Source organism: Polyodon spathula, chromosome 12 (assembly GCF_017654505.1).
Source record: "Polyodon spathula isolate WHYD16114869_AA chromosome 12, ASM1765450v1, whole genome shotgun sequence".
Lineage (NCBI taxonomy): Eukaryota > Metazoa > Chordata > Actinopteri > Acipenseriformes > Polyodontidae > Polyodon > Polyodon spathula.
This window is the reverse complement of record NC_054545.1, coordinates 12,420,005-12,442,130: the sequence shown is the minus strand read 5'-3', so window position 1 is coordinate 12,442,130 and position 22,126 is coordinate 12,420,005. Positions and strand designations below refer to the sequence as shown.

The window sequence follows — 22,126 nt, the reverse complement described above, 5'->3', positions numbered from 1 at the left end:
AGACGACACACAATAAACCTTGTTTCAAATCGGGTTCCAAAAATACTAGACAGTTTTACAATTCTCAGGATAGTGCAATTTTGGTCTTTAGTTTTCACATCAGGAATTTGCAAAAGAAAGGTAAGTACTTATTTTGGTCAGCCTCTTGGAGACTCAGAACATTTTTGCTACAAAGTTGAAACAAAAAAGCTTTTTTTATGGCTGTAACAGATGTAGGTTTTTCTTCTTTGTTTTCCAGAACAGAATGTTCAATGAAGGCAGCTTTTTATGGGAACACACTAAAATTGGTTGAATTTCAAAACTGTGCCAGATAAATGTAGAGCCAGTATGTTGTACAGTAAAGACCCCCAACATGCTTGCTTCCGTTTTTTTAGGGAACACCATGTAGTGTTGGATCCGTGGACCATGACAGGCCAAGTTCATCCACTTTAGTGGGCTGAAAATGTATGACTTGTTTCTCAATGTATGACCTAATGAATTAAAGACATGGTTGAAACAAACAAACATGCAAATCCATTTACATGTTTTACAAATTGTACCCATCATATCAATACATACTTTATCATCTTCTGCAGCCACGTGACACCGAAGACTAAAATAATACCTTCTGTTAATCCATCATACTGTGTCTTATAAACAAATATTATGGAGATTACTGGCACACAGGAAACTAGGTCATATACATGGGTTGTGGGAAACAATTGACCATCAGGTCACAGAATACAAGGACAATGTGTTTTGTATGGTTCCAGCTGGCAGTATTGCTTTTGAAACAAATCTGTGAAACAGAATAGAGTATATTATTCTCTTGTGGAAACATGCCATACAATTCCAAAATAAATTTGATGAGAATTAGTATTTGACAGATGAACAGTTAACAACAAAATAGCCGAGCCTCTTTAAAAGAAGAAAATGCCTTTGGGACAAATTTCAAAGAGAAGCAATCATAGTTTCATAGTTCATAGTTTATGTGATCTGCCATATGCACCTCTCTTAATGCTACTACTGTATTTGGCACATGTGATGTTGGTTGCTTATTTAAATGAAAAAGTCACTTAAATATAAAAGGAAGTTTCAGATAAATCAGTGGAATTTATATTTTGGAGTTTCTTTTTTTTCTGCAGACATTTCCTTAACAGTTCCAGCACAGCACTGGCAGGATTATTGGGCTGGCAAACACGTCCCTCCATAGGGCGTAGGGCCACAGTGGGAAGCCAGCACTGATTCTACATGAAATGCCTGCAAGGTGTTTTAAGCACTTGTGCAAAATCAAACAGTAATGTGAAATACTGCCGTGCGAGCAACATATATTTTGTGTCCTATCCCTGCACCTAAATTACATTTTCAATATAAAATATATATATCACACTGTTAAAATGTAGGAATACTCACCTCCTGTACCAAGAACCTTGAGCAATTCGAAATTCTCAATTCCTACTTTCTCAGCATGCCCGGTCAAGTTAGCTGTAAAGTAAAATAAGACTGTTAAAAAAAATAACAGATGATTAAGAGAGTCAACGCCTCCCTTAAATCACACTTGCACTGTTCAAAGCTACAATTTACAAGAACAAATGAAGGCCTGCTCCTCATACTGTTCAGATGCCAATGCATAAATTCACTGGCTATAGAAAATAACTGCATTTACCATTTTGTAGATAAAGCAGCAACTCATTTTCCATGATCGGCAGCAGCAATTCTCTGACCCAGTAAGCACTGACAATCTACACTAACCTTAGGAGGGATAAAAACACACTGGTAAGCGGCTTACATGGGGCTTTTACAATAATGCCTTTCTCTCAATGGGTTACATTTAGAATCGTGTAGATCAGAAGTAACCCAGCAATCTTACCTGCCCTGGCAGTAGGACCAAGCAAGTCTTTGTGGAAGGTAATGCCTATTAAAGGGAAAACTCCTAATGGGGGTTGTTTGTTACAGTGAAATGAGTGAGGTATTGTTAAGACTGAAAGAAGGAGAGTGCTTTGCCCAGACGATATATTTTGATGGTTTAATGCACTGAATTTAATGCAATGAAGAGACTTGCAAGTCTACAATGACTAGATTAAAAAAGACCTCCTCGTTCCATTCCAGTCATGTGACAAAGGGACCTTTAACTCTGTTGGAGCTTTAATCACCCAGATTCTTGCAGATCTGTGCAGTTCTGTGCAGCCCACCATTAGACACAGCCAGCTGCATGGCACGGAAGCTGGCTGCGCAGATCTTGTAGCTTTTAAAAGCAGTTGCAAAAGCTGGGATGCAGCAGCAACATGGAGAGCTCTAGCTCGCTACTTATTCTAATAAACACGTGAAAATAATATATACAAAACGTGGTCTTGCACTTATTACTTTAGTTTGGTATCTAATAGAACAACTGTATGTTGTGTGATCGACATTAAAAATGTTAGTCTTTTAGGTATTGTACAAAAACATTAAAACTAAATGGTTAACAGTATCTGCTGGTGAAAAAATATATAGCGTAAAAATGTTTAAATCCTACTAAATAGCTAAAGGGGTACACACATGTCCAATACAAGGGTTGTAGCAAGCTAGTACAGTAGTACTGCTTACTGCTGCAGGTGGCGTCAGGCAGTCATCATCCAATGCCAGATGGCCAGTTTACTCAGTGGAACTAAAACACCACCTCTAGAATTATATACTGTAGGGTTCCTTTGTCACATGAATTGAATGTCTGTTCAGTGCCGACAGCTAGGATCTGCAGGTAAGCTAGCAAAATTGCTAGTTAACCAGAACAGATACTTTTGAAATTTCTGATTCTGAGGTTAGATAGTGTGCAGTGATGCTTTGCAAGACCCAAGTTTGTTTTTCAGAAAAGTAAGTAATTTTCTTTGCGTTGCACGTCGAATATGACATCAATTTTTTTTAAAATTCTGTACAATGTGTGCTTTATTTCTTTTTTATATCATTTAAAATGTAAGCGTTAGAAACCGATATAGGCTTGGATTTTTACCAATAGTAAAAACAATTTTATTTGACAGGAAGCACTAACAAGCATACTCCTCTAATTCTGTGCCAAGTCCACTAGAGGGAGCCTTTATGCTTGATGTCGTCATCTATTGTACACTTCAAATATGTCAATCGCATTATGGATATGATTTATTGTATTTAAAATGCAGACACATTGTGGGGTCAACATTTTGCCTGAATGACCTGGTCAAACTTGGACTTTAAACTAAATAGGGCATCGCTATGGCCGGGCAAACTTTTAGATTTAATTTAGAAACACCCCCTCGGGGCAATGACTGTCAGCAGCGAGATTCACCAGAGCAGTTTAATTCAAGGAAATTGGAAAACATCCTTTGAATTAATCCTAACATCCATCACTTTGTTAATACAGTACCAGTCACAACAGATAAAGCATAAACTGGCCAAGCTTGTGGTTCTCTTTTCAAAACCAAATAGCAGAGCATTCCTTGTCTGCATTTGTTTTCCTGGGGTAAGATAACTCATGAAAACTTTCATTAGCTGTGGACTTTAGATCTCACACAGCATGTGCAGTTAGAGCAGAAGCACATGTTACAGCAAACATGTATTTTTATCTTACAGATTTAGATCTGCTTATAGTCTTTGCTAAATAAAGTTTTTCAGTTTCAGGCCTCATTTTCAGTCTGTTATTGTTTAAAGCCGTTTCACGTCACAACAGGATCTATGAGAAAGGACTGAGAAAGTGCAAAGCTACCTGACAGTAAAGCATAAAAAACACAGCTAGTCCTTAATGTGGGATCTGTGGACCCCTGGGGTATGCAGAGGTTGCATAGGGGTCCCCAGAATGTACAGAATAACATTTAATGTATGAAAAAGTGGTCCACCACTGTTGTGATGGGAGACTGGCCGTGTGATGCATAAAGTATCAAACATTAACATTCAAAGCCCTGCTTAATCTTCAGTTTTCAGTTGGGATCCCTATTCAAAATCTAGTTTAAAAAGTTTGAGAACCTCTAATCTAGATAAATTGGTGAATAAATCACAAATCGTCATCTAAAACAACAATAATTTAAAAAATACAATTACAAAAGAAATGGTTTTGTCTGAGATTAATTGTACTTTTAAAACTGATGCCAAATCAGAATAAGCTGTTCTAGAATTGTGCTTGAGGCTAGCATTACTGACTGAGCCAGAACAGCCAATGAAGCCATGCCATTGCATTTGTGAGGAGTGGGGTAGGGGGTGGGGTTGCATACTTTGGCAGCGGACTGCATACACTACAGCTATGGCCAAAACTGTTTGCATCATCCTATGAATTAACAAATTTTACTTCACAAAGTTGAATGAAACCTTCTGAATAATGTTATGTTAACATATTGCATGTACTTAACGAAAAAAAGACATTTTGAAATCTAACATGAAATAATGTACTACTGTTATTATACACACACTAAAGTTAGCATGCCTTACTTCCAGGTAGTCTGTTATACTTGCACTTCTTTGGTCATTTCACTTGGAGAGTGAAGTTCAATTCACCCCTTCAATGCTGTCTTTCCTGTCATCAACATGAAGTGCCAACTGTAACTGACTACATTCACGTAAGGCATGCAAATATATATATATTTTTTTTTTATTTTTTTTTTTATCTAGTATTACAAAAGATGCCTTTTTTTTTAAATTACATTTCTGTTGTAACACTGAATATGAGAAACATACATATCAAATAGAAGAACACAACAGCTATAGTAATATAATTACTTATAGCAATAAGACATGCAACCTTTTATGTGTGATCATTTTTTACACACGCACACAATCTTTTATTATTTCCATAAAAGTTCCAAATGCGCTGCTTACACACTGATGTATTCTTCCTAAACACCTGCAGTCTCCACTAGTTTCAAATCCCTCTGATAAACAGTCTGATCTATCATATAGCATGAATTTCTAGCATCACTGAAGTTAGATGTACTGTATTTAAAAAAAACATACCAGTGTTACATTTACTTGTAAGGTTCTGGTCATCTCCACCTGTCCTAGTATTGCTAGTCAGTAGATGTATGCAAGTCATTGTAGAAAATAAGCACAACTTACATTCCTGTTCTGCAAGCATTTTGAAAACTATGCCATTGATTTCCAAAGGCAGGCGGACAGACAAAGTGTTGGATCACAAATGGAGACGGACACATTAAGGTGCATTTACCCCTAAATTAAATGTGAGCTCACACCACACATAATACTGCTTCTATAACTGCAAATTAAACCATCATTTCCACTGAACTATAGGAAGTGGGTTCCCTCTTCCTCTCTCAAGCTACGGATGCTCATTAGTGCTTTATCGAAGAGATTATGTTACCTTAAATTACTGCTCAGCTTGATTGCTAATAAGATCTTTCTTAAATGCTTTGACACACTGGCTTTCAACCCACACTGGAAAAGATGATGGTTTCAGTGTATAGTCCTCAAAGAATTGCACAGGTTAAGAGAGTTATGACCTAGTCCAGTAATGTGTTCTTATCAGACAAGGCTTTCAACCAACTGGGTTAATAGGCCAGACAACACCAACACAAAAACTGACAGCTATAACATTTGGTTTTAATTACGACAGAATGACTGCTGTATTGAGTTCCAATTTATTTGCATGAGTAAGCCTGACTGTTTTTACAAATGGAAAATGATAACAGTGTTAAGAGAGGTTGGAGTAAATCATTTCATAAATCTTACCTGTTGTGGAAATCTATTTGTTCTAGGTCAGAAAGGTGGAGTTTTGAAAGAAACACATTTTTGTAAACATGTATTTCTGATATCTGGTACTACACTAGGTGAAGGGTGTTGCACTTCTTTGGATACCTGGAGGGTGAAATTGCCCCCACCCCTTCAACAGCTTATTTCCTGACTTCCCATTTTGTCCTTTACTGTTTTAGTCAGCAACATCTTTCACCCAGAAGGCACTGCTAAGGTTATTGCCTAGGAAGAATGTAACAAATGCTCTAGAATTAAGGAATGGAGATGGGTACCTTTGTTTAACCTAGTGTAGTACCCGATATCATGTTCCAATATGACAATTCATGTTTCCTAAAGCACGCAGTTCTTTCAAAACTGCACAGGATTGAGGACCTGACTGAGAACTCTTAGTCTTATGAATACCCCTCGCTGTCCTACCAAACTGTATCAAATTTTAGTATCCAAATCCTGATCCCATGCCCTAAATATTTATTTTCAGAACAATTGGGGTCAATTTTGGAGCATGTTATTTCTAGTGCACAGTAATATCGCTAAAGGCTTATAGCACAACACAATACAGTTGTTTATTTCCTCAATGCCTCAGGCATCTACTTTTCTAATGTTTTAAGGTCAGTCCAATGAAATATTATGGGCTGTTCTCAGAATCTCAGGCAAGCGGCTTTAAAAAAGCATTCCAGTTTAGATTATTCTTGGATAGGATTACATTGTGCAGGTCACAAGGTAGGTGCTGCATGAGTCAAGAAGATATTTCTGTGTGTGCTTCAGGCAACCTGTCTCCACAAAGCTTTGACAATACCAAGTTGATAACATGCAAGCAGTTTGAAAGATACCAGTAGTTCATAATCAAAATGAACTGGTCTAGTTTTAAGTCTTTTACTTCTAACAGTTCTTTCACTTCAGACTTTATTTTTGTTTGGTTGGCTTTAAAATAATTTTCTGCAGCATGGATTTAATGTCAGGTAGACTTATAATAAAGCACAGACAAGGCTTGCATTTCAATGGAAAAATACAGCATTGAAACGAGGATAAGGAAGCACCATTGGAAATAAAAAGCTGATGGAAAAATGCCTGTATTCATTTATCTGATCCGTCAGTACAGTAGCTTCAAACGTCATTTAAATATTTGGTGTAATGCAATCTAAAAGACACTGTAGCGTTATTTTTGTATGCCAAACAATGTATTTGCACAACCAGAAATGTTTTACTGTAACTATGCATTCATACAAAACAAAACAGAAAAACAATTACAGTAATTATAGTTGTAAAAAAAAAAAAAAAAAAAAATGCTGGACAAAATTGAGACCAGTAATCTTCACACCTTTACATTTTACAAGCACTAAAGGTCAGTGCAGAATACCCAGTTGCAGTCATCTCATTCATGCCCTGTCGTTGCTTTGTGAGGACTTGTCCATACCGAGAAGTTGCACACTCGGCATCTATAGAATTAGGCAAGATCGACAGAGATCGCTTTGCGATCTCTGCTAATTCTGGAAACCGCTGTCGAGCTACAGGTGAATCCCCAAATTCACCAAGATCATTTACTTCACATTCACTAGTGAAATGCTTTTATTGGGCAAGCTGTGCTTTAGCTTCACAGCTAAACATGGGGATTGCATCCAGAGGTAGCTCCTTTTCTGATAGTGTATTCACCCGTTTCACATCTAGTACCCGAACTGCCTTCATTAATGCCAAACCGGGCTGAGTGAACCTTGCTCCCTGTCAAGCTGGTCCCCTAACATTCTTTGCACAGTCGCAATAGCATTCCATAAGTTTGTTTGCTGTTTTCTTGAAAGGTCCTTGTAGAAATGCATTCCGATCTGCACCTTCTCTATGCTTTTCATTTGCATTGTTGTCTGCCCAGTGAAACAACTCAATTAGTGTTGTACAGTTCATGGATAAAAGCAGAACATAACTTGAAAGATGATTGTTTTCATCAGTGGTTTGGCATTCTGAGCAATGAACTCAATGTCAAGTATGTGTCACTAAAAAGCGAGATCAAAGAGTCCAGTACTTATGTATGAGGTGAAATCTTCATTTCACTTTCAGTGAACTCACTGTATACACTAATGCTCAGCATGGTACATAACTGCTTGAAACCACGTATTTCATCACATTTTGGACACAGAGACACTTGATCGAGACTGGTCTCTTGTTTTTCTGCAAAAAAAGCTTTGAATGTGTGCATTGCATATTACATGCACCTAATTAGGAAGTAGACCACATAGTACTTCATTATATGTACTGTATGTGGCATTGTCTGTCACAATCGCAGACACCTTGTTAAACTCAATATCAAAATTCGTCAGGCATTTATTGATCTCTTGTGACACGGTTCAGTAATTTACCAGTTCAAGTACAGCAGTGTCCAAAACAAATGGGGTAAGCTTTTCCGAACCAGCCATTTGGGGTACAGCAACGATACACAACACATAGTTATACTTGTCATCTGTTGACTCGTCAAAAACAAAGCTAGCAGAATCAGCTTTTTTCATTATTTCTTTCAGCTCGTTCCTATGTACTTCAAACACTTGACTAAGTAATCTTGGCGAAGTCAACAGAAGGAAGGAAGAGCATGTGTGTTAGGAATTTTCTCCTGATTACACTCCCTTAACACTGGGTTATCCAGCTTCTCCAGCAGTATGTTTACACTCGAGAATGCCTCAACAAGTTGAGAATATGCCATATTGAGCATCACAACTCTCAGTGCTGTGATTAAACAAGGATCATATGACTGGTGTTTTGCTTTTGATATCAGATCAGTCTCCGCTTTCCGTTTTGAATTTTTATGACGATCTGTATTTAAATGAACATCAACACTCCACTTACTTGTGTGGTCTAATGTGACATTGCAGGCTGTGCAGGATCTTCCTCCGTCAGCATGTAATTCTTTGGCAAACTGCTTTCCACGATCTAAAGCATGGACATGTTTAGCAGTTTTTGAGTCTTTAGTTCGCTATTTTGCTTTAACTTATGCTGTACAGTACTGTAATTGCAAGTGTGGTCAAACCAGCGTTCACTAGCAACATGTAAAGGACACTAGTAGTTGCAAATTCTGACACGTACCTTACTACTCTGGTTAAGGAGGGAAGTCATCAGGCTACATTGCAAATTCCAGTAGCTGACTGTGTGTCCCATTAAATAAAAATCAAGTCCTGAGATTTCATAACATGCAGAAGTTCTGTGTTTTGCAACGCAGCATCGGTGCACTGCTAGACTTTGCATTAGAAGCCTAATATTCCAGGATTCACAAATTCCGCAATATCGTGAATTAACTGTATTTTATTTTTCTCTAAAACTGCCTTGGCATTGAGCTGGTCTGAAGAATCCAAAGTGAAGGGACTCTTAGTCATGTAACCTTTCCAGCTCCAGCAGGGTTGAAGGGTCACACTGTTATGTGAATGAGGAAGGCTCTTCAGTCCTAGCAGTTAGGATTCTTCAAGATTTTCCACCAATATCAAAGCCAGGCAAAGGCAAATTAACGAACTCAATTTACAATACTAACTGTAAAGTAAAGAAATGACGTATTGTACACCACTGAAACGCCATGCTCTTACAGTGAAGTATTGTGTAGCTGAACAATACATTTCTGTTTTAATAGCTCCTTGGCTCTTGGAGCAAACAGGTTTACCGTCTCTGAAATGAAAATTTCAAATTAGCACAACACCTAATTGACATAGCATGAAAAAACAATGGGAATGTATCGTGTCTTTGATTAATGATGATAATGAGAGAAGCATTATGATAATGTTGAAGCAATTACAAGGACTGACATTCTGCTTTAAGACTGGTATGCATATCAGCAGTGAAAGCAGGATTACAATAGTCTTGAAAGAAGTCTGACTAATAAAAAAGTGATGTTTTCACATTCAACTGAATATAAAATAAGCGGCACCAATTGGTCGATCACCTATTACTGGTCATTCTGAAAGAACCACAGCTTTAGACACTGTGGCCTCTTAACATGCAAATCATTCTGTTAAGACTGGAATCTTAATTGTTTAAAATCCTAAAGGCATTTATCATCTACATTTCCTGTTAAATATCCTATTATGTGTTCTTAATATTGTTTTTCTGAAAAAACTAAATTAAAAAGCATAAAGTGAGGACCTACAGCAGATAAATATCCCTTAATTGAGAATCTGATCAGGGCAGTTTATGGTTCTGTTACATGAATGCGATAATTTTATACGAAGCTCAAAGATGAAAAGCCATTTTGATAAATGAAATATGAAGCCAAATATGCTTTCTGTGGTGAACCTGCCTAACCACCAGCAAATTCTTCTGAAGCTTTGTTTACAGGAGGCATCTTGACTTCAAAGTAGTTTAGCCACAATGCCCACAAATTTCCGGAACAAGCACAGCCCTTAATGCAAAACAAAAAACAGAAACATGGTAGCCTACTGCAATACACATTTAAAAGACCGATTTAATGTAACATGCAACTCAAGCCATTTAAAGAAAATGTCATTCATGAACAGTATAAGCATTTGGATTTCCATCATATATTCCGGAAAACAAAATAGTTTGGGAACAAACTCATTTCAGCCAATAATGAGATTATGGCTTGCTTTCTTTCTACACGCAAAATATAAGCAAATTTGTTTTTTGTAATGTTCCTTTGCTTGAGTCAACAAAAATACATGACTGACTTTCATCAAAATGATTCTGACAAGCCTGCTGCATTAAAGGAATGCTAAACAATGCTTTAAAAATGAACTCTATTGTAGCGTGCACAGGGGTAGAGGGTATTCATTACAACGTGCAGAACACAAAAGCAGTTAGAGCAAATAGCTTCTGCCTGTAGCATACCTTAGTAACTAGCAAACTTGCTTACACCTTCCTTTCATTAGTATTACAATAAAAACCTGTCTAATCCAGTATTCTGTATAGTTCTGTCATGTCTACTCTGGAATCCGGCATGATTTTGCAAGTACCTACGGTCTAAATTAAATGTAAATCCAACTGTGCAATCCTGCAATGGGTCATGTGATTTTTCTTTTCCAAGTTAAAAAACCTAGTATAAAAAAACAAAACAAAAACAAAAGTAAGACATTGTGTTTGTACTGTAGTTATGTCCCCCTGGTGGTCTGACTGACTCAGTGTGTGACCCTGAGCAAGTCACTTACCTCCTTGTGTAGAGAGAGTGAGAGAGAGAGAAACCTGTCCAGGTATCATGCAAAAAAGCAATTTTGTAGGATTTCCACATTACAAATAAAAAAGCTACCACTTTTTAAAGAATATCTGTTCTCATATGAGGATTGTTGATTACTGTCAAGCAGTAACCCACTTCCTCAAAATTGATATCTGGCTAATTCCAACTTCTCATTACTACCCACGATAACAATAGGGAGCACTTTATCTATCACACATGTACTACACAGAGCATAGCCGACACGGCCACGAAACCACGTTTACAAAACTCAAATGAAACTTGGCAATTTTGGAAAAGAAAGAAAAAAAATTTCATTTTTTTATTACTTACATTCAAGGACATTACTACTGTATATCAAGCCCTTGTGCAAAGGCCACATTAAAATAAGTTACAATATTCTTGTTCCTGTATAGAATACGTACGCCATAATTGCAGTTTAAAAATTGTAGCAGAGTATTATATAGTCTAGACACTCAGCTGGTTTAACAGACCATGATTAACAGCAATCTTGGGCTACCCATGTTACTTTAGGTAAGGAAGGCCAAGACTAGCGTTAACTGGGATCTGTAAAACCAGCAATTGACCTTAAAGGAGGTGAGGTTGGCTAAATTGGTCCGTTTTTTACAATGAAGTGATTTGGACGCATTACCTCACATTGCATGAGAGATCAGGGTGAACTGCAGCTGTACTTTAGGTTTACACAGGAGATCAACACTTGCATCTTTTGCTGCCCAGCTTTGTGCTATTACATGTGCTTACTCTTTGCTTTCATCAATGTCATTACTGTGCCTGAATACAGTATTTTAAGCTATAGTACTGAGAATGTACTCAGAAGCTCTTCAGAAAAAAGGCTTTTATACAATTATGATGATCAGCTACACCAAACAAGATCAGTCAATCAAAAGCCATGGGGGAGGACAGTGCAAAATTTCCCAGTAGGACACTAATAGGGAGTAATGAATATTCTGTAATGTGACTCAATACTTGAGTGTCCTAATTACACACACATTTCAAATTCTGCATTTCAAACAAACTGCACAACTCACAATTCATTTGTTTTTAATAAAATATTCAAATGTGTTTGACTCGTTGATGCTAAATTAATGTAAAGAAAAAAAAATGAACCAATTAAATCATGAATCTCTTCTACTAACATCTGTGGGCATTTAAATAAAACAAAACAAAGTCTGAATATTTAAAATAAATAATCTGTAAACTAGCTTTTGTTGTGGATGTATATAAATATCTCGGCATCTGGACTGATTCCCAATTATGTAAACATATTGTTGTAATCACCAAATAAATGTAAAATTGGGTTGTGCTTCAGAAGTCATGCAAGAAATCAATTATTTTTATTACTGCTCTTAGATTAAGCAGATTACATTTTTTTATGCCCCAAAAACAAATTCTAGACATAGAAGTACCATGTCAATTTTACTAAAAGGTATAAGGTTGTTTAAGTTTATAACTTAATCCTAATACATTTTTGGTACCCCTAAATTAATTCCTTGCAAAACAAGTTACAGTCAGTGTCGACTAATCGCAATACTGATAACTGGGATTTCTACTTAAATGGGATAGAATTCTGGGAGATGATTCTTCTCAATGCTATTTATGTCGTTTAATTGGGACGTCACTTCGCTTAATTGGGATACAGTATTTTCAAATGATGAACGTAGATCACTTTTCAGAGGAAGACCGGTTCGCACAGTGCAGCGAGTATCTGATTACGCTGCAACTTGCACAAATTGCATAAGTCACGTTGAACTCTTGAAGGAGCTGGAGCCTCCTGTCATTTCTCAGGCTGCTGTTGCAAAGAAAGTTGGCGCAACAACATCGCAGGTGCCTCGGCTTGTGATCAGATGGGATTTCGTCCTATTTCACGTAAAACGTTTTTCTTTTCATTTGACTAAGGTCATCTCAAATGCCTCTCGTTTAATTGGGACAGATGCGAACTCGGGATAGTCTTACTTCTCCCGAGGCATCCCGATAACACGGCACTGACTGTACTAAAATAAACAGTGGAGGTCACAATAAAAAAATAAAACTATTTCACTCCGTGGCTATTAATACGCATTCTGTTCTCTATCATTCATTTTAGTACACCCCACTGTCCTCCTGAGCAACTTTAGATGAAGGGCAATTACTTATGATAACCAAATACTCCCGCAGTTCAAATGGGAAACCTAGGCACAGCTTGGAGAACTAGCATGTACCCATTCTGCCCCTCAGGGGAGTATCATTTTACAGCATGTTCGCAACTGAACCAGAGTTAGCTGTCCGTTCCAAAAAGATTCTTAACACAGTAATGATATACAATCTTTAATGACATAAACATAAACCCTCACACCAGCTACTGTACACATACGCCCACATTATATTTTATTCGGTCATATGAAAAAGAAATTTGGTTGTGCCACTACATTATCATTTTAGGAATCCCGTACAGAAGCATGTTTAACTTGATTGCCACTGGTCAATATCTAGTGTCACAATTTGAACATGGACAGTATGTAAAAGATTAAGGTTATGCAACACCCTGGATCACACTGCTTGGCCCTTGGGGAAAGGAAAGTACTTGAATGACAAACAGGAAAAAACTGAGATCCAACTTCATTCATAGTGCTTACAGACTTTACAGGCCCTCAATCAATAATGTTAACAGGCTAACAGATATTTTGGGAACCTGGGTCACTTGATTCAGCACAGAACATCCAAAACATGGGCTGCTTTAGGTGAATAATATTGTGCAGCAAGCTGTAGTCCCAAACAAAGAACAATGGGGAAGCCATCCAAGCAGGTACACCCCAAATTTGGGAGTGAATTAATAATAGTTTATGAGTCATTGAAGCTCAAGTGGACCAAATTCTGGGGTAAGTAAATTTATGGTTGACGATACATTAGCCACATGCGAAAAGGCTGTGTAAAAGAGCTCTAACAACCCACACCACGTGTTGAGAACAGGTCTTGTAAAAATTTACATTTGTTACTGTGGCTAAGTGCCCGCCCCTGTGTGTATTTTGTGTTGTGTGTTAATGTTGGTGTATAGTCATTGGTACACGGGATATAAACGGGTCTGTGTAACACGAGTGTTTAAAATGTATATTTGTATTTAGGCACGAGGATTACACAGCACTTCAAGTGCAAGTAAAATGTAATAATATGTGAGCACAGAGAATTGCACTTTATTAATTCACATGCAGTTGTACCGCGAGTCCAATTGAATGATTGATTAGAAATCGAGTCTCTGTACAGCTGCATAAAAGCTGCATATTTTCACTCACTCGGGGTTGTTGTGTGTTCGGTGAGTGGAGAATGGGTGTGGAGAGGAGAAAGCAAAAGCATTAAGTATAGTAGATCATAATTTCACTCACCGTGTTTGTCTGTTCGTCTGCCGTTTGCTAGTGTGTTTAGTTTACTGTTTTGTCGTTTTGTTTGTCCGTTTTGTTTGGCGTCAAGTGCTGTGTGCTGTTTTGTTTAAATCTCATTTATTTTGTTTATTAAATGCTGAGCACAGCTCAGTTTCCCCAAAACTCCACCTCTCTGTTTATTTCCCGTTTCCTGTTTCTGGTCTGACGTCCCCCACTCCCAGCATCTTTGTGACAGTTACTTTTTTTTTTATTCCTCCCCATGCAGAGAATGAGCTACACAAGCTTTCGAACACAAGATCACTAATTGACATAAACTTGAATGAGCAAAGCTATCGTAAGTAACATTTCCAGTCTCTAAAGTCATAGTAATGTATGACAGAGTAATTCTGTAATTTGGAACCATTTTGAACAGAATGTAGAGAATTCCAAATACTTACAATAATCATTTTTCCCCCACTGACCATAATATATGAGAATGTATAGTATGCTTGACTCAAAAGTTTTTACAATACACATAACACTAAGGAGTTCTAGCAAATGGAATTGTGCAAGAACATTAAAACATTCTAGGATTTATATGATCCTCCACAGATCTCTGCAAAGTACAGAATAAATGAATTTGTTACTGCAGCTGAGGGAACATGCTTGAATTGAATATACTGAGAATGCTGGAAGCTCAGTAGGGTCATAACTAGGTCTCTTTGGGCCAAAGGGTGACAGATTAGATCTTCCAGCTAAAATGGTATTTCTGCCTACCATTTCTGAAAGCATACTGGAAACAACATAGTGTGCAACAAGACGTTATTACTTATTTTCAGAAAGGGGAAACACACCCAATAACGTTTTCAAACCAGAAATAGACAACTAAGACTTGTTTAGGGGAATTTATGGGCTTGTGTTTCTTATTCTTTTAGAATTGTTGTGAGTGTTTTTTCAATAGCGTTTTCCCTGGTCCAACGTACAGTAAGTTTAGTAAACTTGGATTCTTTGTCAAAAAAATAAATAAAAAATAGCCCTTATTCTGCAGTTTGAAAGTAGAAAGCTCAAACTAGGTAAAATAGTTTAGTAGGAAGGTGAATGGCTATCCGCATTAGCAACCCCCAACCATTAGCCTACTTCCAGCATTTAATTATTATTATTATAAAATGTCAACACATAACTGTGTTTTGTTTGTTTTTTGTAAAGGTAAAAATAATAAATGCACATGAAATATATATATTGAAAAACATATTAATATAGATATAAAATAAAATCTGAACATAACCATGAAACATGTGAACATCTCTTCACATCAAGCTACCTGCTGTAATAACAGGTTTGCCAAAGGTACAAGTAACCTCCATTTGCAAAGGCTGAAACAAACCCTTTAGTTCTAGCAGTTCTACAGTGTCCAAGGAGATCAAAGAGCTATGAAAAAAAAACAACATCCCCGCTAGTACACCAGTAGGTGCAGAGAGGGGTTTTTTTTGGATAAACTCTCTAACCCTTCTGATAGGCCTCACCACCAAGAAGCCAGGGTGATATTCCATTGAGCTGGGCTGATATGAATGTCCTTTTACAATTCTCTAGTTGAAAGAAACGTGTTATATTGGAAAGCAATGCTTTGCTGGCTTTGTGACTTTGGTAAATTTTCAGAGCTTAATGAAATATTTGTTTTAACTTAGAAGTATCTTTAAGGTAAATTAAAATGACAATACATGTTGACAGTTAAATGGAGCAGAGGGCATTATGTATTACAACCAGGTCAAATGTAACTCAATGCAAGTGGTTTCAGACCGTTTTGTAAGGTTTGTTTACATCAAGTCTAAAATGTTTACAATAGCACAGATAAACACAATGCCTGCCTTATTCTAAGATTAATGTACACTGTACCAGAAGCCAAAAACACTCTATAAACATGGCATATAAACAAAACCCTATGCTGACCATGTGCATTTCTGTATAAAAAAAAAGGACCACAGAGGGTAAGCCAGTATATCTATTGAGCTCATCCATTTATCAGCAGCAAAACAAAGGCCAAATCCTACTTTTTTTTCTGACTCAGCGGGTATTTATTCAATTTCATCAGACAGGAAGTCTGTATAATTTATGGAAGTACCATATACAAATGAGATTTTTTTTAATCAATTTTTACAAAATAAGAGTTTCTTATTTTTGACAACTTTTCACATTGGGGTTCCCAGTTGTGTTGCATTGAAAAAAATAAACGCAAGCAACTATTGAAGGGACAAATAGGTAAACTGGTCTGAAACATTGTCACAGCTGATGGTTTATTATTAGAACAAAAAATGCACATATATATTGTGGGGGGGGGGGGGGGGGGGAGGATATCTTGCCACATGATTCAAAAACCTTTATTAAGAACTTATTGCACTTATAGGCTTGGGAATAGATTCCGTTGGAAATACGTTCAGGAAAATGTTCATCTTTTCAAACCACAACTTTCACTTCCTGGAGCAAATTTCTGCCCAAAAATAGCTAAATGTATTGTTTGGTAAACAAGTTGTACATACTTGAGAACAAACTGCAAATGCTCATAATGAGCTATAGTACACGTGTATAAGACGTAGGTTCCTGGATGTATATTTCAACTACTATTTGAGAACTTCCCCCCTCCTTGATGCCACACTGAACTAAACTGCTGGCTGGCTTCTGAGACTCTGCTTAGCACTAGTCTTGGGCTACCTAAAATCCAGCTTAATACTAATCATGGTCTGTGAAACCAGCTGTTAATTAAATGAAACGCAGTCCAATCAGCGAGTAATACAGCCATCAGCTTATATTAACGTACTTGCAGCAAAATGGGGTTATAAAACACCCGCAAGCTGCACTGTGGTTCATGACACCAAACGTGAATTTAAAAAGCCTTACCCCAGGTAAAACAGACATGCCCCGGAATGTGGAAATGCTGACAATCCAAGCACCTTGTTTTTTTTTGGGGGGGGGCTGCATTGCTATCTGAAATGCTCCGAGAGCCAGGCAGTGGCATTTACTCTACGACAACTTGTTACAAAATAAATACAGTACAAAGTTCCGAACCTCGACATCAAAAATTCGACATATCGTAGCAGTCGTAGAACGCAAATGAGAACATTGTTTCATAGTAACACTCTATTCACAACCTCAAAGGCCTGATGCATATGAAGTGATAACTCCCTGCTGTAATTTTTTTTTCACAGGTATAAACCGACAACGATCCCGATCCCCCCCCGGCCCCCGCACTGTCGGTGCCTCTATTAGTGTAACAGCTTGTAGTGTACCACTACGTTGTCCTGGTTGACGCGATTACGATTATTATTTTTTTAATTGTACAAGACCCTTCTCCTACTCCAACTAAAAATATGTTCCTTAATATCACGCCCCTTTTTTGTAATACTAGTAAAGTGGTAGTAATACTGCCATTTTCGGTCGCTGTATTTTTGCAGCGATTTGACAGATTTAAAAGATCAACAAAGCACGTTAAAACGGGCCACTGCGGGGTTAATAAATCACTGATGAAATTAACACAATACCAATTCTTAACTTACCATTCTTCAGCTCATGTTTCACTGTAAACAGGTCGCCTTCTCCGGAGGGACTCTCCATCGCTCAGGACACGTTAAGCAACACGGTGGCAGTAAATTAATAAATCCTAAAATGCAATTACAATCAAAATCGGCTCCTTCTGGGCTTAATAAAATATACAAAAGTATTAAAAATGATTACCCTAATTCCTTACTAGGCACCGCACCTCTACCACTACAACAGCACCACAAACCCGTTGAACTACGCTATGACCCGCCCAGTAGTACTGCGATTGGGGTTGCTAGGCAAGTTTCCCACCAATGACAGGTCTATTCTGCTGCCAAACTACCAGATATTATAAAGTCCCTCCCTAAAAAAATAAAGAGCCCCGCGTCTTTGCTCTGCGTTAATTGGTGTATTCGTGGAGATCTCCTCAACAGATTGGAACAGGACATTGACAATCAACTGCATGCGGCAGTTCCCAGCCACCTTCTCTCTTGTCAAGGTGCGTGCTGGCTGTAATAATTTGAGATATAGGGTGCATTCACAGATATTGTTCTGCACAGATTCTGTGCAGAATATGACCGGTGTAGCCAATTATCTTCTATGATCTCTGTGAACGCACCCACTGGCTAAATTGGTCAGATTCTGCACAAAATCTGTGCAGAATGATCTCCGTGAACGCACCCATATAATGTTGATGACAGTAGGCTAATTAAACGGGCAGTTACGGAGTATTGAATTCCCACAATTTCACCGAAGTGCCTGCAGAAAGTGCGGCGGCTAGGTCACTCTGGTAAGCAACGAGGGGTGGTGAAAAAAAGAACGGGTGTGTTCGACTTGCACCCCACTGCACTTACTGCTAAAACTAACCCTAGTAGACAGCAGAAACTTGTCAGTAACGGTCAATAAATTCTGTTAGGTTTGAAAATACGAGGCTTAAACTGGAGCGGTTCATTATTATATTTATAAATATTATAAATATGTTCTGCAAAACTGCTAAATCAATTGACTAACTTTTAACTCATTTAAGTTTTAACTTTTAATTAATTTTTAACACATTTAGTCCTTTCTAAGCAAGAAACGGTTGCATCTAGGTTCTTAATTGCTTGGTTGAATACCTGGGTTCAAATTTAAAGATAAATAAGTACACGTTTATGGCGCCACCTTGTTTTTATGACTGGGTTGTTACCGATCCCCTTCATTAATCATTTCAATATAATTTTCAATTACAGATCTTCACCAAAAAGTCATTTCACCTTGCTTTCTTACCTTTTTATAATAATCCAGATTTTGTGTTTTTAACAGGGAAAAACGAGCAAAGTAGTCTGGTTTGTTGGTGACTTTTACCCATAAAGCTTTAATTGGTGAGCACTGGATTTTACCGTATTGGATTGTGTGCGTGTGTGGATATATATATATATATATATATATATATATATATATATATATATATATATATATATATATATATATATATCCCTCATAGCAGAAAGTTGTGTTAACTGTCATGGTATGCTAGGTTAAATTAAATATAGTCAAAACCTTTGATGCACTGTACTTTTACATTCAACTGGCATTAAGCTTATTTTTGTTGTATTTTTAAATGGAACTGTGTAGTAATACTGGTATGTGTTTGTTTTGTGACTTGTCACAGAAGTATTGAATAATTTAAGTACAGGGTCCCTCTGTGATAAATTACACAACAGGTAATACCCTACCCCCTCCAATTTACACCAAACTCGGAGCTCCCGATGTTCAAAGGAAAGAAATCAGAGATGGTAGGCTGTTAAATCCAATATGTTTGGGGTGATTAATCATAGTGATCCAACAGTAGAGTCCCTCTATTGTGAGTGACCACCAAATGTACTGAGAAAAAATGTAATCGTGGAAACTTCTCTTTTGTAATACAGTATATACTGTATATATAATGTCCAGAAAAGTCTGCTTTCACTTTTTTGGTGACATACAGGTCTGATTCAAGATACATTAAACATTTACTTTTACTGAGTTTTGCTTCTTGTTTGCTATTTGCCTTTTTCTGCAGTTTTCAATAGGGTGGTCCCTATAATTTTTTATTTTTTTTTTAAATCGCAAAATAAAGGAGCCCAAAAAAGAACCTCTGACATGTAGGAGCTCATATTGTTTTCACCATTAGCTAACAGTCAAAAACAACCCTACCATAGTTTAAAGATGAACTATATTGCAACCAGTTTCAGGTCTGTATTACATGCACAGTTCACATTATATCTTAGCAAGTGCCTTTTATGGTAAGACCTCTATAAAGCGTGTGATTCCGTGAGTGTACATAAGTTCAAGTCCTCTGAAAAGTGCAGTCTTCATGAAATGAATTGGAATACCACAGTAGTTTTCTGAAAACTGCACTTTTGAAATCAAAATCACTTTTTGGAAAACCAATCTTGTACGCATGCATGCACACTTAGGGCTTGATCTTCAAAACGTAGTGTATGTTTTTGAGTAAATGTTATCATTAGAAGCCTTCCATCACTTTTTGTAAATGTTCAGCATGTATCTGCGTACAAGACTGCATGTGTATAGCAGTTAGTTCTATAAGGAAGTGCTGTATAATATAACATTCATTGGCATGCACTGTACACTTGTAATACTCGACTCATGTTTAAACTATGAAACGCTATAAGATAGTTATAGACTAGGTGATTTAGTTTTATGTTGGTCTGAGAAGTGTGGATATAACATTAGCTACTCACTTAATGTGTTAAATTGTGTGATCTTGCACATGCTCTAAAACTAATTCTTTTTTTTTTTTTTTTTTTTTTAATAAAACTTTGAACCTGCAGTTTACAAGCCTGTTCGTGTTGCTGGTACTTTTATACAGAGAGGGACATGCTGTACTGACTGACCTTAGAACATAACCTCAGCAGAGTAGCATGCATGATGTATTTGTCACTGATTGTACCTCTATGGGATTAGAATACGCAACAGTTGTACAAGCTGAAAAGCTAAATATAGAAACTGAAGATAGGGACAGATGTCTTTGACTGGGCATTTTTCCATCACCAGGCATGAGGAGCATGTGAAGTAGTTATGTAATTAATCATACATCTTGGAACCTGAGCTTGTAATAGTTTACAGTTTATTTAGTGTACAAACTATTTTCAGTGTCTAATTTTAGAGACAGGATGGTCTAATGCATTGACTCTGGTCCTTAATTGTTATTTATTAAGTATATTATTTGTGTTTTGCATACCTCTTAGTAGGGATGACGGGAACAATGGCTAGGGATTTGCAGATACCATGCTAAGGTTTAAGTCTTACCTACTAAAATAAATTGAGGATGTATAGGTGTGGATTATGGGTATGGAGAAGTTTCTACATTGTTTTAACTATCTGAACAGTAGTTCTCAACATTGTACTCTAAAAGTAGATTAATATTTACAGGTTAACGAACGTGTTCACAAGGTCGTGTCTATAGATCTAATTGTCCTAGAGACCTGCCATTTGAGAGTTGTAGGTGTCTTTATGAAATAAGCCACCCACCCAGCAAGAGATGTTCATGGGACCCCAGTTCATATGGGCCAACCTGGTGATTCACACCTCATATTCAGTGTACTAAAGAAGAACAAAAACCTCTCTTTGGTTTCCGATCTGTATTTTAGGATTAATTGGAATCCAGGACCTGCCAAGACTAGACTGTGGGGATCCAGTTGAGCCTCATCAAGGGGACATCCCTGTGTTCTGGGCCTGTGGGGTGACGGGGGTGGAAGCTGTACAGGGCTGCAGTGAGTATGGAGCAGACTGCAACAGTCAACATGCCATAATAAGACACTTGAGTAGTATATTAATCAATGTAAGGGTGTCAAGTCTTAATGTTTTAGTTTAATTTAGCATTAACTAAACTTGGGTGTATCAGCCACTAAAATCATTCAGTATATCATGTATTTGCTGTTTTTACTTAAATATTTGAATACATTCTATATCTCTTTTTAAATAGGGACACGTTTTGTTAGCTCTTTTTTATTGTGGGACTAGTTCCTACTCTGTGCTTCATTTAAAATTCCTTTTAAATCAGATTTCCCCCCAAAAAAGAAAAGGGCTCTGTTTAGGACAAGAGATGTTTTGAGGTTTTTTTTTTGTTTTTTTTCTTAGAACCTGCTCTGGCATTCACCCACTGTCCTGGCAGGATGTCACAGACTGTAAAAGGGACGTGTCCGGTCCTGTTCTCAACACTGACCCATCCGAGAGAGTACAGACCTTCTGCATCTCCCAGAACCCTCTACACTACAGTGTTGCCTCTGCTGCTGCAGTTCAGAAGATCAGGGCAGGCAGAGTCACCACTCTGCCTGCTTGTTCTCGCACCATTTGACTATGTTGGAAATAATCAGCACTCTATGGGCTGGTACTGATTGAGATATCTGAAGTACTTTCAGCTGAC

At 37.4% G+C, this 22,126-nt stretch overlaps 1 protein-coding gene across 1 annotated transcript in view; it reads right to left on the bottom strand.

The window, feature by feature from the left end:
• The window catches only part of LOC121324957 (ribosomal protein S6 kinase alpha-5-like), a 38,511-nt gene extending 20,546 nt beyond the window's left edge, over positions 1-17,965 (bottom strand). Inside the window, exons 1-2 of the mRNA XM_041267197.1 lie at positions 17,736-17,965; positions 1,393-1,464 (exon numbers count right to left, since the gene is read on the bottom strand). Of these exons, the coding sequence (XP_041123131.1) occupies positions 1,393-1,464; positions 17,736-17,793 (130 nt within the window). The 5' untranslated portion in view covers positions 17,794-17,965. The remainder of the gene's footprint in view (positions 1-1,392; positions 1,465-17,735) is intronic.
• Positions 17,966-22,126: the final 4,161 nt, after the last annotated feature.